This window comes from Saccopteryx bilineata, chromosome 10 (genome assembly GCF_036850765.1).
Source record: "Saccopteryx bilineata isolate mSacBil1 chromosome 10, mSacBil1_pri_phased_curated, whole genome shotgun sequence".
Classification (NCBI taxonomy): domain Eukaryota; kingdom Metazoa; phylum Chordata; class Mammalia; order Chiroptera; family Emballonuridae; genus Saccopteryx; species Saccopteryx bilineata.
This window is the reverse complement of record NC_089499.1, coordinates 4,704,113-4,724,392: the sequence shown is the minus strand read 5'-3', so window position 1 is coordinate 4,724,392 and position 20,280 is coordinate 4,704,113. Positions and strand designations below refer to the sequence as shown.

Sequence of the window (20,280 nt, the reverse complement as noted above, 5' to 3'; positions counted from 1 at the left end):
TTTTGGGGAACATAGTATAAGCCAATAGAAGACAGAGTCTGGCCCACAGAAGACCCCGGTCTGCCAGCCGCTCGTGGCGGTCTGCACAAGGCAAATCATCGGGAGTTTTGAGCACTATACACGTTGCCGTGCCGTGACTTATTTTCTATTACCAGTGTCTATCCATCATGTCAAAACAAGAAAGGAGGGGGGAAATGGACTTTAAATGTCTCGCTTTCAAGACAATGGCAACGCTTTGCCTTCCTCATGCAATGACACTTTAGCTGTGCTAAAGAGAATTCGATTATGATGCATCCTCATTACCAGAGTAAGCAAGCAATCCACCATATCCCTCACTCACCAGAGAGCAATGAACATAAAACACAGACACTTTAAACTTCAAATCACTTCCCAGCAGAATATCTTTGCATAAAAAATGGAAATGAGTCTGCCAGCAGTTTCCAAACTGCTCATTTGTTAGGCAAGCGAGGAAAGACGTTTGCTAGTGGTGAGTTAATTAAATCATGTTTAATTGTAGCGGGGGGGGGGGGGGGGGGGGGTGTCCGGAGAAGATAAACTTAACACTATTAGCCTTTCAATAAGAATAGCCCTGCCAAGAGTCGAAGACGTTGGTTGGCAATAAAATCAATAGTCAATTAAAAACAAGCCAACTGATTTCAAGTGGTTTTCCTTGGCTCTTGAATGAGTTGGCAGATGTCACCGATGCGGTTCAGCTGTTGCTCATTGAAGGGGGTGACTGCCAAGTTTGGAGTGACTGAAGAATTTAGGCGTCGGGAGTAGTCTGCATGAAACAAAATGCAAATATTTGTTTAAGAAGTTGAGAAAACAGTCATTCAGGACCCCCTGAAGTGGAATCTGCTAAGATGTGATCAAACCAATGGCAGTGAAAATATATATGTGTGGAGCTCAAAAAAAAAAAGGGGGGGGGGTTAGTTGGACAAATTTATGAAGTGTATGAATATATAAAGTACTGAAAGCTTGTGGGTAGTCACTATTGATCATCATTGTTTTCAGGAAGCTGACCTGGAAGCCATTCACCACTGCTGGAAAGTCCATAAGGAACCTACCCAGGACCACCTCTCTTTCCACACAGAGCAGGTGCACAGTCTGCCCACTGAGAGGACGCCCCTCACCACTTCCCTCCAAGGCTACCTTCGAGTGATGCTCGATTCAGCAGCTTTCTAGATTGGGATGGCATAACTGTACTAAGCTTAACAATCCGTAAATCAGGCTCGGACATTTTCCTCTATGTCGGCTGGTCCCGGGGTGCCCCCAGCAGCGCACAGTAGGAGCTGAGAGGGGTGATGGTGGTACAACAGGGGTGGGTTGCTTCAGAGTCTAGGTTACCTGCTACGTAGCTTGCATCTTCGGCTTCCCATTGCCTGTTCCCAATTGCCATTCATGAGCTTAGGAAGGACCGCAATGCTTCTTCAGACTCAAAGGGTTCAGGGGGACCTGGGAATTCAAGTTTTGGAAGCCATCAACTCAAATGGTCCCAGCCCATGTGTCACAGTTTCATTCTTTCTCCTGCTCTGACCTGGGCAAAGCATCTCGCCATGGTGGAGAGTTTAACCTTCCTAAGAGGTGGGCCACTCTGATGCTTAAGGCCTGGGCCTGCCCCTCAGCTTTCTCTGCCCTTCCAGTGTAGATGAGAGCTTCTTGATATGCTACCAACAAGGCCCTCTGGCTTTCACACTTGGGTTTTAATTGACTATTACTTGCTCTAAAAGCCTGTGGTTATCTTGTTCTAGAGCTTCAGTGGGACACAGAAACAGCGATCCAAACCTTTGCAGTGATCCAAATCTTTGCAGTTGATTCCCCCATACCTTTAATATCTTTATATATATATATTTATTTATATATATTATATATATATATTTATATATATATTTTTTCTTTTATTTATTCATTTTAGAGAGGAGAGAGAGAGAGAGAGGAGAGAGAGACAGGGGGGAGGAGCTGGAAGCATCAACTCCCATGTGCCTTGACCAGGCAAGCCCAGGGTTTTGAACCGGCGACCTCAGCATTTCCAGGTTGACGCTTTATCCACTGCGCCACCACAGGTCAGGCTATTTTTTTTTTTTTCTGAAGACAGAAGTAGGGGGCAGAGAGCCAGACTCCCGCCTGTGCCCAACTGGGATTCACCAGGCATGCCCACTAGAGGGCATTGCTCCATTTCAGCCGGAGTCATTCTAGTGCCTGAGGCAAAGGCCATGGAGCCATCCTCAGTGCCCAGGCCAACTTTGCTCCAGTGGAGCCTTGGCTGCGGGAGGGGAAGAGAGAGACAGAGAGGAAGGAGAGGGGGAGGGGTGGAGAAGCAGATGGGTGCTTCTCCTGTGTGCCCTGGCTGGGAACCAAACCTGGGACTTCCACACGCTGGGCTGATGCTCTACTACTGAGCCAACCAGCCAGGGCTGATTCCCCCATACCTTTAACTACTTGCTCTGTCACAGCAGCAGTGCATGCCCCACCTTCTATACACGACTCCAGTTCACCACCTAAGAGAGCGTTTACATGCAAGCCCTCACCTTATGCCCGGGCCCCCAGGCCCCGGGACCCCACTCGCCTCCCTACTGGAGCCCCATGGTCAGCCAGGTGGTGCCACTGCTTCAGAACCCAGCTCGTTACCTGCTTTCTCAGCATCCATCATTTCAGTTTGGGTTCTTCAGGAGAGTTGAACATTCAGGATGTTTACCCGGGGGTGTCCTTTGGGGTCAGCGCCTGTGGGGGTGGGAGCGGGAAAGGGTGGAAGGAAAGACCGTGCAGCTCGGTGCAGCCTCAACAGGCAACGCAGAGTTCTGAATTGCCCTTCACTGAGCCCAAATGTCACATCTTTAGACAGCCATGAGCCACGGAACAACCTTTGGGTCAATGACAGACCGCATATCCGATGGTGGTCCCATAAGATTCAACGGAACTGAACAATTCCTATCACCTAGTGACATGGTAGCCACCATCATAACGTCATGGTGAAGCACACGACTCCTGTGTCTGTGGCAGTGTGGGTGTGGACAAACCTACTGCAAGGCCAGGCCTGTAAAACCACGGCCCCTGCAGTTACGTCCAGCGCACAGCGCTGGATCCTGGCAGCAGCTCACCGTGTTGCGATGTATGCATTTACTATACTTAGTACATTACTTCACAGTGTAATCTTTCTACTTATGAAGAAAGCATAGCTTAGAAAACAGTACGCTGACCTCAGCATCACACTGCTCCTGTTTACTACATTTCTTTCTTTCTTTTATGTTTCTTGTGTGTGTGACAGAGACAGAGAGAGAGACAGACAGGAAGGGAGAGAAATGAGAAGCATCAATTCTTCGTTGCAGCACCTTAGTTATTCATTGATTGCTTTCTAACATGTGCCTTAACCGCGGGCAGGGTGGGGCTACAGCAGGGCAAGTGACCCCTTGCTCAAACCAGATGAACCCACGCTCAAGCTGGCGACCTCAGGGTTTCAAACCGGGGTCCTCCATGTCCCAGTCCGATGCTCTATCCACTGCGCCACCGCCTGGTCAGGCTGTTTTACTACATTTCCTGATGGCATCTTTTTCTTCTGTTTGATTTAATCTCATGTTGTTTTATAAATTTAGTGTAACCTAGGTGTACAGTGTTTATTTTTTTGATGTTTACTTTATTGGTTTTTTAGAGAAAGGAAGAGAGAGAGACAGGAACACCGATGTCTCTGTATGTGCCCTGACTGGGGATCAAACTGGCAACCTCTGAGCTCCAGGGTGATGCTCTGACCCAGTGGTCCCCAACCTTTTTTGGGCCATGGACTGGTTTAATGTCAGAAAATATTTTCACGGACCGGCCTTTAGGGTGGGACGGTAAATGCATCACGTGACCGAAACAAGCTTCAAGAGTGAGTCTTAGACAGATGTAACAGAGGGAATCTGGTCATTTTTAAAAAATAAAACATTCAGACTTAAATATAAATAAAACAGAAATAATGTAAGTTATTTACTCTTTCTCTGAGGATCGGTAACAAATGGCCCATGGACCAGTACCGGTCCGTGGCTTGGGGGTTGGGGACCACTGTTCTAACTAACCAACCGAGCCATAAGTGGCTCCTTTTAAGGACGGTTTGTCCTGGCATGACTAAGATGTCTCCTCCTCACCCAGGGTGAGGAGGGCTTCAAACACGGCGGTCCAAGGTCATGGCGGTAACAGGTGTCACACCCGGGGCGGGTGGAGAGGGCCTCCTGAGTGGTAGAGTCATAACTTGCGCACAGCAGGGATCGCTGTAGAGGGCACCACCACATCTCACGTCAGCCCATGTTGGGCGAGAGGAGCCTGCGCACAGGACTGAGACCCATGCGGAAACCTGGGACGTGAGCTGCAGGAGGTGGGTCCTGGCACAGCCAGGTGTCGAGACTAAGCAGGGTGGGACGGTGTCTGTGTGGGAGAGAGGCTGGCGGCAGCATGGGAAAGATGGTTACATACAGGGGAAAGAAAGTGAGAAAATCTATTAAGGAGGATAGGAGAAAATTTACCAAGGACCATTTCTCTTGGAAATTGGAGGTAGAAATATGAGAAACTGGAATGAATTTGTAGATTGCACTTGGAGGCATCAATGTGAACTCATACTTTTTTTTTTTTTTTTTTTTGTATTTTTCTGAAGTGAGAAGTGGGGAAGCAGAGAGACAGACTCCTGCATGTGCCCGACAGAGATCCACCCGGCATGCCCACCAGGGAGCGATGCTCTACCCATCTGGACTGTTGCCCCATTGAAACTGGAGCCATTCTAGAGCCTGAGGCAGAGGCCATGGAGCCATCCTCAGCACCCCGGGCCAACTCTGCTCCAGTGGAGCCTTGGCTGTGGGAGGGGAAGAGAGAGACAGAGAGGAAGGAGAGGGAGAAGGGTGGAGAAGCAGATGGGCGCTTCTCCTGTGTGCCCTGACTCAGAATTGAATCTGGGACTTCCACACACCGGGTCGATGCTCTACCACTGAGCTCATACATTTTAATACTGATAGACGATGGACATGAATAATGTGTGTGCGCGCAAACATGGATTCCTCACCCCTGTCCTTACCAAGAGGGCCTGGGACCAGCAGTACCTCGATCATGAGAAGCACACCTCAATGTGCTCTGTGGGGCTGCCCCAAATTTTCTGGCAGCAGCTTTTAAGGTTAGTGGTGTGACCTCTTGCCTTGCCTTGTGGCTGGTGCTAAAGTTGATGCTAGTTGACATTCACATTGAGAAGTGAGGGTCATTCGTCTAATTTCACAGCTCAGGAAACTGGGGCTTTGGTGGGGGCCCAGGGAATGACATATACACGGCCTCATGGCAATGAGTGGGAGCCGGGTTCTGACCTAGGGAGGTCTGCCTCCAAAGTCCTGGCTTTTTTTTCCTCTTTTTCCTTTTTTGCCAAGTAGAGGAGGGGAGATAGAGAAACAGACGCCCACATGCGCCCTAGCTAGGATCCACCCAACAACTCCTATCTGGGGCTGATGCACTTGAACCAATTGAGCCATGGTTGCAGACGGAAAAGAGAGAGAGAGAGAGAAATAGTGACAGAGAGAGACAGGGAGGGAGTTGGGGTGGAGAAGCAGGTGGTCACTTCTCCCGTGTGCCCTGACCGGGAATCAAACCCAGAACATCTACACACTAGGCCAACATTCTACCACTGAGCCAACCAGCCAGGGCCCAAATTCCTAGCTCTTTACTCTGAGACACTAAACACAAGAGAAAAAGGGACTCAGGGAGGGAGGAGACAGAAATCCTTCAGAGCAAGAGGAAGAGGCCAGGACCTAAATGAAACAAGGGGCAGGACATGCAGGACAGCAGGAAATACAGAGCTCACACCCCAGTGCGAGACAGAGCTGGAGCCTGAGACCTCTGGCAGCACCTCGGCAGCTCCGTGTGCGGAGGGACCAGCGGGCCGGGGTGGAGCAGGTGGAGCCAGGCCAGACCACACGCTTCTGAGCTTGGAACCTTGATGGAGATCGACACAGGGTCCCAGACTCCTCTTTCTCTGTAGGAACCATGGATAGTAGTGCCCAGATGGGCAGAGGGACAGCCTAACCTTGAACTCTTAATTGACCCTTTATCATCACCTAGGCCCCAATCCCACCCCAGGTGGCAGCTCTGCACAGCACAGGACTGTCTGAGGTCACAGCTGCCTGGACCAGCCCGCATAGAGAAGAGGAGGACCCAGCTGAGCCTTCTCTACCCAGGGCCCGGCGCTCCCCAGAGGGCTTGGCTAGCATCGGAATGCCTTCCCCATCCACACGCTGATGGAGCTCCCACGCCGATCAGCTGTGAGAATGACTGCAGCCTCCATTTGGGGTGGGAGGGTGAGAGACAGGGTGTGAGGAGGAGTGAGGACCGGGGCTGAGTATGAGGTCGGTTGGCAATGGGGGAAGATCACGTGAGGAACCAGGCCCGGGAACTTTGGCTGAAACCGCCCACACCCATGTGCGCCAAAAGAAACTACCCAGGAGCCCTTTGAAAAAGAATGACTGTCTGTCAGCCAATGAAATTTCACCCGGTCATATTAACCTGACCACCCTACAGACGCTACAAATTACCCCGAAGGGGAAAAATCCACACGACTTCTCTGACCCCGTCTTGCGGACCAGAGAACCTCGTCCGGGAAGCGCTCTGCTAAATAGAGCTTTTGCTGTTCCACACTTCGTGGCTATGCCCTTCTTTCTTCCTCCACGGGAAAAATACCTTACATTTGGTGCCGAAACCCGGGAGGAGTTTGAAGCCTGCTGGGGCCTGCTCCTCTCCCCTCCCCTTCTGAGGAAGAACCAGGACCTCCGACTTTCCACCCACTTCAGCACACAGTGCGGTAAGTCCCCTGCCTCCAGCCTCCCCTCAGTTCTTTCTGCCGAGACTCCCTGTCCGTAATCGCAGCTGTGTCAGGGACCTCTTATCTGTTCCGAGTGCATGTGTGCCTGTGGAGATGTCCCGGACACACCCACTCTACCTAACCATCCAGTGGCCAGAGCTTGAGTTGCGGGACACCAATTCTCATCTCTGATCACTCCGAGGACTGAGGGCGGCCATAGAGGCACAGGAATCTAAACCTGACTCTAAAACACTCCTGGAGTGCCTTACCCAAAATCTCTCCCTCCCTAAAGAAGAAGGAACTGTTCTTCTTCTCCACTGTGGCTAGGCCACAGAACTACTGGATAATTGGACCAGGTGGCCTCCTGAAGGGACTTTCGATTTTAACACCCTCGTCAATTTAACTATTGCCAAAGAACTGGGAACTGGTTAGAGATCCCTCACATTCAGGGCTTCTAGTATTTGCACTCCCGTTCTAATCTTTGTGCTGCCTGCTCCCCGGCATAGGCCCTTTTTGGCCAAAGAAACTTCACCTAAACCCTCCACTCCTGATCTTTCCTCCTTCACCACCCCCCAACTCTGTCCCCCTCCTGCCCGACCCCCGGGGCGTCCCTCTTTTGTCCCTCTGCAGACCTCTTCCACTCAAGTCTCTTCCCTCCAGGAAGCCCTCTCCCCTGCCACCCAGAAGCCCCTCCCTTCTCTGCTGTGTTCTTAAGCCCCTCCCCCATCAGGCCCTCCTCCACCAGCCATTGGCCCTCACGCCAGTTTGCAGGACTCCTGACCCCACGCCCCAAACCCAATCTTCTTGCAGGAAGGCCTGGCCTTGTTCTGCCTCTGGCTCCAGCATTTCCAGCTGGATCTGGGTGCCGGGCTCCCCAGGAGCCCCCCCTTCTTATTCTCAGCCCCCAAACCCCTCTCCAAGACCTGATGAACATGGCATTTAAGGCTTTTAATGGTCGGGAGGAACAGGCCGAGGCTGCTCGTCAGGACCAAATGCAGAGAAAGGTAACGCTCCAAACCCAGGCTCTTGTGGCAGCCCTGAGGCCGGCAGAGCAACAGGGGCAAGGCATAGGAGGTGCACAACCCAAGTCCGGGCCACAAAGAGGAATCCCATCAGGAGCTTGCTTTTAATGAGGCAAGGAGGGTCACTGGTCCCAGCAGTGCCCCTGCCCACGGCTGCCCACTGAACCCTGTCCTAACTGCAAGCAGCCCGGTCACTGGCAGAGTGATTGCCCCTTTTGGGCAACAGGCTTTTTCTCGCACCTCTATGAGGAGGACAAGCCACCCAAATGGGAGGCCTGGCCAGCCAGGCGGGCCCACTGCTCGTATTCCTAGGCCTCATGGACGACTGACACGGCCCAGACTCAGAGACCCCCATCACCCTCACCGAGTGCAGGGTAATGCTGCAGGTAGCAGGTAAGTCCATCTCATTTCTTGTGGACATGGGGGCTACCTTCTGTTTTGCCATCACACTCTGGACCTCTAGTTCCCTCACAGGTCTCGGTTATGGGAGTGGATGGGACCCCTTCTTTTCTCCTTTGCACACCACTCCTGACATGCAGTTTGGACGGAATCCCCTTTTTTGCACTCCTTCAGAGTTTCTCACTCTTTCTTTCCTCGATCTAATAGGCTTCTTTCGACATTGAAGTCCCAATTTTGCTCTCTTAGCCAAACCCCCCTCCTCTTGCCACCTACCTCCCCTTTCTGTCTTTACTCCGCCATCTTCTCAGAGAACAAACATGTGGACCGGACCCTTCCTCCCATGGGGGGTCCAGATGAAGCACACCCAGCGGTCCCCCTCCAACCAAGAGACAAAGTTCTTCTGAGGGAGCTCCAGCCCGGCTCCCTACAGCCCAGGTGGACGGGACCCCATATGGTAATACTGACTACTCCTACTGCAGCCAAGCTCCTGGGCAAACACCTTGGTACCATGTCTCTCGCCTCAAGCTTGCCCCCACGCAGGACCGCTGGCAGTCGGAACCACTGGGCCCCACCCGTCTCCGGCTCACCAAAAGGTTGGGCCCTGCAGATCCCCCATTGCTCCTGTCCCTCCCACCGGGAACCTGCCACCAGAGTGAGCTGAAGCAGGGAGCAATGCTGTTCAATGAGACTGGCCCAATGGAAGAAAGCATCGGGGTCCTCCACTGTCTGCAGAGAAACTGCACAAGGCTCTCTTCTCCTACAATCCGCTTAACTCCTGGGGCAGCCACCCATCCCCACCTGGGCTGCCCCTATCCTAGATCCTCTTCTAATTATTAGCATATTACTTATATTTGCTCCTCTTTTTTAGATTCCTACAGGGCCGCCTCCGCATGGTTTCTCGAGTCACGGTCAACCAGATTCCCCTACATCCATATACGCGACTCCCCTCAGAGCCACCACCTTCCAACCTCCCTTCCCCACAACGCCCCTCACCAGCAGGAAGTAGTCACATGAATAGCGGCGCCCCTATCTAACATAAAAGGTCGGAATGTGAGGTTGGTTGGCAATGGGGGAAGGTCACGTGAGGAACCAGGCCCGGGAACTTTGGCTGGAACCGCCCACACCCATGCACACCAAAAGAAACTTCCCAGGAGCCCTTTGAAAAAGAACGACTGTCAGCCAATGAAATTTTGCCCTCATATTAACCCAAACACCCTACAGATGCTATAAATTACCCTGAAGCAGAAAAATCTGCGTGACTTCTCTGGCCCCCATCTCACGGACCAGAGAACCTCGTCCGAGAAGCGCTCTACTAAATAAAGCTTTTGCTGTTCCACATTTCATGGCTACGCCCTTCTTTCTTCCTCGGCGGGGAAAATACCTTACACTGAGCACTCCACAACTCCCAGTCTGGGTATCAGATTCTGACTTCGAGGCCAAGTATGAGGCTACAGCCCCCAGGTGGGTAGGGAGCTGCTGGAGGAGGTCATCGAGAGGATGTGACCACTAGGTGACCATGTCCTAGACTTCTCACCCCCCCCCCATCCGTGGAATGTGACCTGTCTACTATTCCCGCAGCGAGAGCCATTTCCAAAGATCCAGCCTTGTGCATTGTGGGGCAGCTAATTTCTGGCAGACGTGCTGCTGCTTGAAGTGGATAGAGAATTAGCCTGGGATGCTGAGGACTCAGGTTGAAACCTGGGTCCCCGGCTTGATCACGGGTTCACCAGCTTGAGCATGGGGTCACCGGCTTGAGCATGGGATCGTATACATGACTTCATGGTCACTGGCTTGAAGCCCAAGGTTGCTGGCTTAAGCAAGGGGTCACTGGCTTGGCTAGAACCCCCTGGTCAAGGCTCATATGAGAAAGCAATCAACGAAAAACTAAGATGCCACAACTATGATTTGATGCTTCTCATCTCTCTCCCTTCCTGTCTGTCTGTCCCTCTTCCTCTCTCTCTCTCCCTAAAAAGAAAAGAAACAAACAAAAAACCACGTGCTGCATGGCCATTACCAACCACACACCCTCAAGGCCTCCCTGTAAACAACCTTGGACACATGCACCACAGAGACCAAAAATGAATGACTTACTTGGCAGACATGGCAGATCTTTTGCCCCAACTTTCTTACCTATGCAGACATTGCCAATCCATCCCAGTCTCTGCTCAGTCGGTACAAGGGTTGAAAACCCTTCTCCTCTGACTTTAGGGTCAAACAACCCTTGCCAACTCCTCAGAGATAGTACACGGGATGCTAAGTGTCTGACATCATCTGTCCTGACTTCCTGGAGCCTGTCCAACAGAGAGGCTGGGAAAAGACCGCTTTGCTACTTTATTGGGAGGGGAATACACTCCGACACAATGCAAGGCTCCGAGCCCAGCACGATCTCGAGCTCGAGATGCAGCTGGTTGGCCGTGACTCTGTACTGGCCCTTGATGAAGCCCTCGGAAGTGCAGGAGCGACACCTCCAATAGGCCTGGATGATCCGAGCGGCGTGCAGCAAACGGCAGTAGCGCAGCCGGACGCGCCACATGCGGACCCAGGACTGCAGCTTGACAGCCGCCCACTCCTTCCGGGTAAAGGTTTCCAGCACCATCCGCCGCCTCTTCTCCAGCTCCGTCAGCAGAATCTGTCTCCACCAGCGCTGAATGATCAAAGCACTGAGGGCCGCATAGAACAGTCTCCTGCGCACCTGGACTCCCCGCCACCAGGCTTGGATCTTTACGACTCCCGGATTACTAGGAGGGGGCTTATTTTGGTTTTCTGGGTTCTTGCAAGAAAAAAGAGAAGACATTCAGAGCAGGCTCCCCCATCCACTTCAGGCCGATGGTTTGCCAAGAAGGGACCCTGACTCCCTATCAATAATCACCCCTTCTTCTGAGCCTCAGGAACACTGGGCAGGGCACTGAGTGGACCCAGAAGGCCAAGTAAACATCCTGTCTCTGTCCCTCCCTGCTTAACTGACATGGACACATTGAGCTCTGAATCTCAGAGTCCCTATCTACAAAATGGGGTTACATCTGCCCTGACTACCCAGTTTTATATGAATCATGTTGGCCAGCCTACGGCAAGAGCACCATGACCTACATACGGGTCAAAGGATTACCATGTTTCCCTTGCCAGGACCCAGGACACTTCCCTTCAGGCCCCACCCGTTGGAGAAGTGGCATCTTTGTTAATTCTGCCCTTTCATCTGACTCCAGCCCCAATCCACAACATGCTCTCCTCCTCTGCATGCCAGAGTACCAAAAGTTTCCTCCACGCCAGAGCTCTGCCTCTCCATCTCTTCCCCATCCTTACTCTTTTTGACTTTCATACTTTAAATCTTAAACATACATGCACAGGCTCAAACACACACACACACACACACACACACACACAATTACAATTGACCAAGCCCATCTTCCCATATGTTGGCCATTCCATTCCACAAATACAGCCCCCACCCTGCAGATCTGGGAGGGTCATACTTCTCGGGGTCTCTGTTTAGCATTATCCACTATCTTCACCTCAACACCACTTGCATTGTCAGCCTGAAAAAAGAAATGGGGAAAGCTGGCAGACGAGAATCAGTTTATTCCCGTATTTAGCTCTGGACCACGCAAAAGACACTCACCACAAGCGCTAGGGTGTCACATGGGCCAGACAGACACATCCACGCCAGGGCTTCCCTTACCTCGACTTTCTTCTCTGAGGTCTGTGATGCTAAGGATGAACCCGCGGGCTTCTTTTTATGCCGAGGCTCACCTTTAGCAGGTACAGCAGTTACTTCAGGCTGATCCGTCTCCTGCCATCAGCAGTTAGGGGAAAGGCAAGGGTGAGGCTGCTCTCCCTCCCTCTCCATTCCCTATCCCACGTCTCTACAGCTCCCTCAGCTTCCTAGAGTATTCAGATGTCAGGGTGTCCCCTCATCTTGTGAGATCTACAGGGACATCCCTAACCAGCCTGTGTGTCTGTCTCTTACCATTGGTCCCGCATGGATTGGGTGTAGATGGTTCAAGTCCCCTCAGGTCTGTTGCTCTCGCTATGGCATGGGTAGAGAGAATTAAGGGAGAGACCTCTGATGTCATAAAAGGCAGCTATGACTCGGGACCCAGGATGGCTCCCAATTGTCCGGCTCCCTCCAAGGAAAAGACAAAAGTCTGTTCATTCTTTTCTTCTAGAAATGGCCAAAGCCCTAACTACAAAGGCAAGATACCAGAAATAGTGGCCCATTGAGATAAAGATGTACAAAGACAGTCAGTTATTGTTAGTATCCCCAATTGGTATAATGGGGATCTGGATCTAATGGTTTGTAGTCCATTTATACTATAGAATACCATATCACTGTTAAAATAATGAATTAGATCTATCTCTACTGATATGGAAGTGTATCCAAGATGTATTTACAAGTGAAAAAAGTTGAAGATCACCATGAGCCCATTTAAGTAAATAAATAAAACCATCAAGATACATAATACAAACTATCGCCTGACCTGTGGTGGCGCGGTGGATAAAGCGTCGACCTGGAAATGCTGAGGTCGCCGGTTCGAAACCCTGGGCTTGCCTGGTTTATGGGAGTTGATGCTTCCAGTTCCTCCCCCTTCTCTGTCTCTCTCTCTCCCTCTCTCTCTCCTCTCTAAAAAAATGAATAAAAATATTTAAAAAAATAATACAAACTATCAAGATACAGAATTATATGGTATAAATGCATATATAAAGGAGAAAGGGATATACACCACACTGCCACCAATGGTTACCTTAAGAGACGAGAGCTGACTTCCCTACCCATCCAGATAATGCCCAAAGAGCTCTGAGGTCCCCATGATCAGCTTGCACCCATTTCAGGTTCCAATGGGCTCAAGTGCTCTCCTGCTTTCTTCTGCCCCTGAGGGACTCAAGGCCACAGTCAGAATAATTGAAGGGCAACCACTTGGCTCTGAAACATGCACAAGACACTAGCACAAGACCCTAGACACTAGGTGGGGACCTCCCCACCTCCTGCCTGCTCCTGTCCACTGAAGACATTTGAATCCGAGATAGATGAGAACTAAAGTCGCGATCCAGTCCCAACCCAACTGAACTCTTAATTAATTGAAAAATGACTTCCCTCAGTCTCTACTGCTTTTATCCACAGTATTTGGCAGAGAATTTTTAAAATGAGACACAAGGAAAGTAGGGAAATGTGACCTACAATCAAAAGGGAAAAATCAATAGAAGTGCCCTGGCCGTGTAGCACTTCTGACATTCCAGTTGATTGGAAAGTGATCCCAACCCACCATGGTTGTGGGCTGGACCCCTGGTTAAGGCACATATAAACATCAACCAGCCTGACCTGTGGTGGCGCAGTGGATAAAGTGTTGACCTGGAACACTGAGGTCGCCGGTTTGAAACCTGCACTTGTCTGGTCAAGGCACATATGGGAGTTGATGCTTCCTGCTCCTCCTCCCTTTCTCTCTCTCTCTCTCTCTCTCCTCTCTAAAATGAATAAATAAATTTAAAAAAAATTAAAAAAAAAAAAAACAAAAACATCAACCAATGAATACAGGCCTGACCTGTGGTGGCGCAGTGGATAAAGTGTCAACCTGGAACGCTGAGGTTGCTGGTTCAAAACTCTGGGCTTGCCTGGTCAAGGCACATGTGGGAGTTGATACTTCCTGATCCTCCCCCCTTCTCTCTCTCTCCTTTTTAAAATGAGTAAATTAAAAAAAAAAAACACTTAAAAAAAACAATGAATACATAAACAAGTGGACAAGAAATTTATGTTTCTATCTCTCTCCCTCAAACTTTTTTTTTTTGTATTTTTCTGAAGCTGGAAACGGGGAGAGACAGTCAGACAGACTCTCACATGCGCCCGACCGGGATCCACCCAGCACGCCCACCAGGGGCGACGCTCTGCCCACCCAGGGGCGATGCTCTGCCCCTCCGGGGCGTCGCTCTGCCGCGACCAGAGCCACTCTAGCACCCGGGGCAGAGGCCAAGGAGCCATCCCCAGTGCCCGGGCCATCCCCGCTCCAATGGAGCCTTGGCTGCGGGAGAGGAAGAGAGAGACAGAGAGGAAGGAGGGGATGGGGGTGGAGAAGCAAATGGGCGCTTCTCCTGTGTGCCCTGGCCAGGAATCGAACCCGGGTCCTCCGCACGCCAGGCCGACGCTCTACCGCTGAGCCAACTGGCCAGGGCCAAACTTTTTTTTTTTTTTTTTTTAATCAACAGTAGTGGCTCATAGGCTCATGTTGGAACTAGCAGATGAGAATTTAAAATAACTAATATGAGCCCTGGCCAGATTGCTCAGTTGGTTATAGCATCGTCCTGATACACCAAGGTTGCTGGCTCGATCCCTGGTCAGGGCACATACAGGAACAGATCCAGGTTTCTGTCTCTTCCTCTCTCTTTCTCCCTTCTTCTCTCTCCTCCTACCTCTCTCGCTCCCTTCTTCTCTCTCTAAACTCAATAAATGAAAATTAAAGTAACTAATATATAAATATGGATACAATGAACAAAGAATTAGAGGAAAAGCCAGACAAAATGAGTGGTGAAATGGAGGGTTTCAGCAGACAACTGCTAACTCTAAAAAACAGGACAAAAACAAGTAGAAACTCCAAAACTGAAAAATATAATATACAAAATAAATAATTCAGTGGATAGGGTAACAAAGAAGAAAAAGGAGGTTATTAAGCTCAAAGGCAAGTCAGAAATTATAGAAGCATGATAAATATAAATAAGAGCACATACAGGCACAACAGTGAAATTGCTGAAAAAGATTTTTAAAAACCTTTAAAAACCAGATAAAAAGGTTGCATTAGATTTAGGGTAAGACAAACTAACATGACAGATGACTTGTTATTAGAAACAATGGAAGTCAGAAGAAAATGGAAGAACATGTAAAGAGCTAAAGAAAGTCGAGGGGGGGGGGACCTAGAATTCTACATTCAGAGACAACACCATTAAAAAATAAAAATATCGCCCTGGCCAGTTGGCTCAGTGGTAGAGCGTCGGCCTGGCGTGCAAGGGGTCCCGGGTTCGATTCCCGGCCAGGGCACACAGGAGAAGCACCCATCTGCTTCTCCACCCCTCCCCCTCTCCTTCCTCTCTGTCTCTCTCTTCCCCTCCCGCAGCAAGGCTCCATTGGAGCAAAGATGGCCCGGGCACTGGGGATGGCTCCTTGGCCTCTGCCCCAGGCACTAGAGTGGCTCTGGTCTCAACAGAGCGATGCCCCTGAGGGGCAGAGCATCGCCCCCTGGTGGGCAGAGCGTCGCCCCCTGGCGGGCGTGCCGGGTGGATCCCGGTTGGGCGCATGCAGGAGTCTGTCTGACTGTCTCTTCCTGTTTCCAGCTTCAGAAAAATACAAAAAAAAAATAAAAATAAAAAATAAAAATAAAATAAAAATATGAAAATAAAGAAAAAGTTCTGTTCTTGCCACTTCTGTGTAACAGTTTGCTAAAGGTCCTAACCCATACAAGAAGGCAAGAAAGTGAAACAAAATGCATTTAATTTTTTAAAAAGTGATTCACAGAGTATGATTATGTACATAAAAATTTCCAAAGAATTCTACCCAAAACACTAATAGAATAAGAGAATCTAGCAAGCACACAAGGTAATGTGTTTTTTGCACATATCTGTGAATATACTAAAACCCGCTGAATTGTATCCCCCCCTTTTCTTTATTGATTTCAGAGAGAGATGAAGGGAGAGAAAGAGAGTGAGAAACATTGATATGTTTCTGTATGTGCCCTAATTGGGGATAGAACCAGCAACCTTGGCGTATCAGAACACTGCTCTAACCAAGTGAGCTATCTGGCCAGGGCTGAATATACTTTAAATGGGTGAACTGTGTAGAATGTGAATTATATCCCAATAAAGCTGTCTAAATATAAAAATAAAAAGCACCCCCAAAATTGAAAGGCACAAGGCAAGGACAATATACAAAAATCAATTTCTATACATCAATGAACAGTCAGAAAATTTTTGATATAGAAGTGCAAAGTAGAAGAATTTACATCATCTGATTTCAAGACAATGACTTATTATCTTAAAAAACTATAAAGTTACAGTAATCAAGACAACATGGATTTAGTGAAGAGACAAACAGATCAATGAAAAAGAATAAAGCCAAAAATAGACTTACATTTACACAGTCTATTGATTTTCTTAATGCACCATGATAATTTCATGCAGAAAGGAAATGCATTATTCAATGGGGGGGGGGGATCTTGACCCTTATCTAACATCATAGAGAAAAAAATTTATTCACGATCTCTCATAGGTCTAAACAAAAACTAAAGCTAAAACTATAAAGCCCATAGAAGAAAACCCATGAGAATAACTTTGTGACTGTGGAGTTGACCAAGCTTTCTTAGACAGGATAGACAGAGCACTAAGTATAAAACACTGATAGACTACACTTGGTCCAAACAAAAACTGTCTGCTCATCAAAGGACAGCATTTATTCATTCACAGGTTTAGGAAAAGAACATTTACAAAGCACATATCTGACAAAGGACTCACACCCAGAACACAAGATGTTCTACAACTCAGTAAAGATAGGCAACCCAATAAAAATTGTCAAAGGGCTTTAACCAGTGTTTCATAAAAGAAGATACACAAAGGCTACAAAACACAGGAGATGTTGCTCAACATCATTACTTATTAGGGAAAGTTAAAATTTAAACCACAGTGGGATACCATAACATAGCCATTAAAGATGGCTAAATCATAAAGAAAAAAAAAACCGAGAACCAAATGCTGGCAAGATAAAAGAATTGCTTGACCAGGAAGTAGCACAGTGGATAGAGCATCAACCTGGGACATTGAGGACCCAGGTTCGAAACCCTGAGGTTGCTGGCTTGAGCGCGGGATCATAGACAGGACCCCATGATCACTGGCTTGAGCAAAAAAAATGGTCACTGGCTGGAAGCCCAAGATTGTTGGCTTGAGTTCATGGTTGCTGGTTTGAGCAATGGGTCACTGGCTCAGCTGGAGCCCCACCTTCTTCCTGGTCAAGGCACATATCAATGAACAACTGAAGTGCTGCAACTATGAGTTGATGCTTCTCATCTGTCTCCCTTCTCGTCTGTCTGTCCCTCTCACTCTCTCATCACTCCCTCTTTCTCTCTCTCTCTCTCTCTCAAAAAAAAAGGATTTCCAATTTGGAAATCAGCGTGGCTGTTCCTGGTAACATTAAGCACACACCTACAGCTGCTCCATGACTTGGCCATTTCACTCCTAGGTATTCTCTCAGGAGAAATTTAAGTGTGTCTTCACAAAGACTTGTACAGGAACATTATAATGCTCGCAGCCTAACAGCCAAACACTGGAAACAAGTCAAGTGTTTATGAGCAGAAGAAAGGATAAGTTTTTAGTATACTCGGGGTTGTCTGGTGAACCCCGGTTGGGGCACATGTGGAAGTCGGTTTCACTATCTCCTCTCCTCTCACTAAAAAACAAAAAAACTGAATATACTCACAAAATGACATACTGTTAAACAATAAAAAGCAAAGAATTAATGATATATGCATTGACATGGAGATTATTTTTTCAATTACCATTTACATTCAATATTTTATATTAGTTTTGGGTGTGACAAGGATATATCTTACAGACATATCCAAAGAAAGCCAAACATAAAACAGAACATACTGTGTAACTGCATTTATATAAAGTTTTTTTTTTTAATTTTATTTATTTATTTTTTACAGAGTCAGAAAGAGGGATAGACAGGGACAGACAGACAGGAATGGAGAGAGATGAGAAGCATCAATCATTAGTTTTTCATTGCGCGTTGCAACACCTTAGTTGTTCATTGATTGCTTTCTCATATATGCCTTGACCATGGGCCCTCAGGCTGGTCAGGCCATTTTTTAAAAATAAAACATCGGGCCCTGGCCGGTTGGCTCAGCGGTAGAGCGTCAGCCTAGCGTGCGGAGGACCCGGGTTCGATTCCCGGCCAGGGCACACAGGAGAAGCGCCCATTTGCTTCTCCACCCTCCGCCGCGCTTTCTTCTCTGTCTCTCTCTTCCCCTCCCGCAGCCAAGGTTCCATTGGAGCAAAGATGGCCCGGGCGCTGGGGATGGCTCTGTGGCCTCTGCCTCAGGCGCTAGAGTGGCTCTGGTCTCAACATGGCGACGCCCAGGATGGGCAGAGCATCGCCCCCTGGTGGGCAGAGCGTCGCCCCTGGTGGGCGTGCCGGGTGGATCCCGGTCGGGCGCATGCGGGAGTCTGTCTGACTGTCTCTCCCTGTTTCCAGCTTCAGAAAAAAAAAAAAAATGAAAAAGAAAAAAATAAAAAAAATAAAACATCGTGCCTGGGCCCTGGACAGTTGGCTCAGTGGTAGAGCGTCGGCCTGGCATGCAGAAGTCCCGGGTTCGATTCCCGGCCAGGGCACACAGGAGAAGCGCCCATCTGCTTCTCCACCCTCCCCCTCTCCTTCCTCTCTGTCTCTCTCTTCCCCTCCTGCAGCCAAGGCTCCATTGGAGCAAAGATGGCCTGGGCGCTGGGGATGGCTCTGTGGCCTCTGCCTCAGGCGCTAGAATGGCTCTGATTGCAACAGAGCAATGCCCCAGATGGGCAGAGCATCACCCCCTGGTGGGCATGCTGGGTGGATCCCGGTCGGGCGCATACAGGAGTCTGACTGCCTCCCCATTTCCAGCTTCAGAAAAATACAAAAAACAAACAAACAAAAAAAAACATCGTGCCTGACCAGGCAGTGGCGCAGTGGATAGAGCATCGGACTGGAATGCCGAGGACCCAGGTTCGAGACCCCGAGATCGCCAGCTTGAGCGCTGGCTCATCTGGTTTGAGCTTGGACCCAAGGTCTCTGGTTCCAGTAAGGGGTTACTCGGTCTGCTGAAGGCCCGCGGTCAAGGCACATATGAGAAAGCAATCAATGATGGTCTACTTTGTGTTTTTTACAGCAACTAAAATAAAATGAGACCAACTACAGCAAGGCAGTCTCAGCTGATCATCCAGGACTGAGAGGAGAAATCATAGGAGGTATTATATTGTTTTAATGCCAAGGGCTTTCATCTTCCAACTTTAATTTCTCCCTGGGAAGGTGTCCAAAGGAAATGGGTTCATCTATTGGGGGCATTTCAATGTTGCTCATCACTGAGCACCAGTGAGCTCGGTCTGGGCAGAACACAGGGAGTGAATTCCATCAGCATCTTCTGATCATACAGGATGTTCAAGGCTTCTCTCTGAACCAGACCCTCTGGCCCCAGGGACCGATGGCAGGAGCAGGTCTGAGGGGGAGGCCCCACGAGCTCAGGAGTAGGAGGGAAGCTGTGTGGCTTCCTCCCAAGGAGCCCACGCTGCCCTCTGCGAACGGCAGGCTCAGCTGTTGGGCCTGACAGACCAGGGAATGCCAGACCAGAATCCTTAACCCTGTGCATCCCCACCGAGACGTCAGAGTTGTCTGTGCCCCCAGCTGCACCCCGCCCACCTCCCCGTCCCCTCTGCCTCTCACAAGAGAGCTCCAGCTGGTAAAACGAGAAGACCCAGCATTCCTGACACAGGGACCTGGCAGGACTGCTGCTGTGAGGGGTCACACAGCCTGGCTGTCACTCAGACCAAGGGCACAGCCGTTCCCGTGTCTGCAGGCAGTACAGTACCAGGTCTCACCCTCCTCAGGGCATCTGTCCCCTCCAGCTTCCTGACCTGGAGGCCTGGCTGTCATTTCAGTCCAGCCCCAAAGCCTGCCCTTACACACACGTGGACCGTGGGCTCCTTAGCTGAGGGGTCGGTAGCTTCTGACCCCGTCCAGCCCAGAGCGGAGGGCAGGGAACTGGCCTAACAAGGTCAGAGAGGACATTCAGGGGCCAGCAGCCAAGAGCTAGCTGCAAGCTCCAACCTCCAGTTCCCCAGAAAAGGACAAGAGCCTCAGGACAGCAGAGGAGTGGGACAGACAGACTGCTGAGTTCTGACCCTCCCCGGGCCTTTTAAAATCCACAGACCCACTGTCCCCTCCCTCCCCGCAGTCTCCCCTCTCCCCACGGAACCCCACCCTCCCCGCCGTCCCCCTCCCTCCCTCCCTGCCTCCCCCTAGAGTCCCCTCCCTCCCTCCCCACCCAAGAAGCTACAGGAGAC

General features: G+C 49.8%; 1 protein-coding gene across 1 annotated transcript; it reads right to left on the bottom strand.

Moving 5' to 3' along the window:
- Positions 1 to 10,546: 10,546 nt before the first annotated feature.
- On the bottom strand, positions 10,547 to 13,227 carry IQCF1 (IQ motif containing F1). Its single transcript, XM_066244287.1, has 4 exons — positions 13,198 to 13,227; positions 11,897 to 12,007; positions 11,691 to 11,753; positions 10,547 to 10,990 (listed from the first exon to the last, which is right to left on the bottom strand). The coding sequence occupies exons 1-4, from the start codon at positions 13,225 to 13,227 to the stop codon at positions 10,547 to 10,549; spliced, it is 648 nt and encodes a 215-aa protein (XP_066100384.1).
- Between the last annotated feature and the right edge of the window lie 7,053 nt (positions 13,228 to 20,280).

Excerpts from the sequence above, each read along its gene's own strand:
- IQCF1 (XM_066244287.1), bottom strand. The coding sequence starts at position 13,227 with ATGTCTTCAGTGGACAGGAGCAGGCAGGAG. Across the intron at positions 11,754-11,896 it reads CCTCAGAGAAGAAAGTCGAG|GCTGACAATGCAAGTGGTGT; the intron begins GTAAGGGAAGCC and ends TTCTTTTTTCAG. Across the intron at positions 10,991-11,690 it reads CTAAACAGAGACCCCGAGAA|AACCCAGAAAACCAAAATAA; the intron begins GTATGACCCTCC and ends TTTTCTTGCAAG.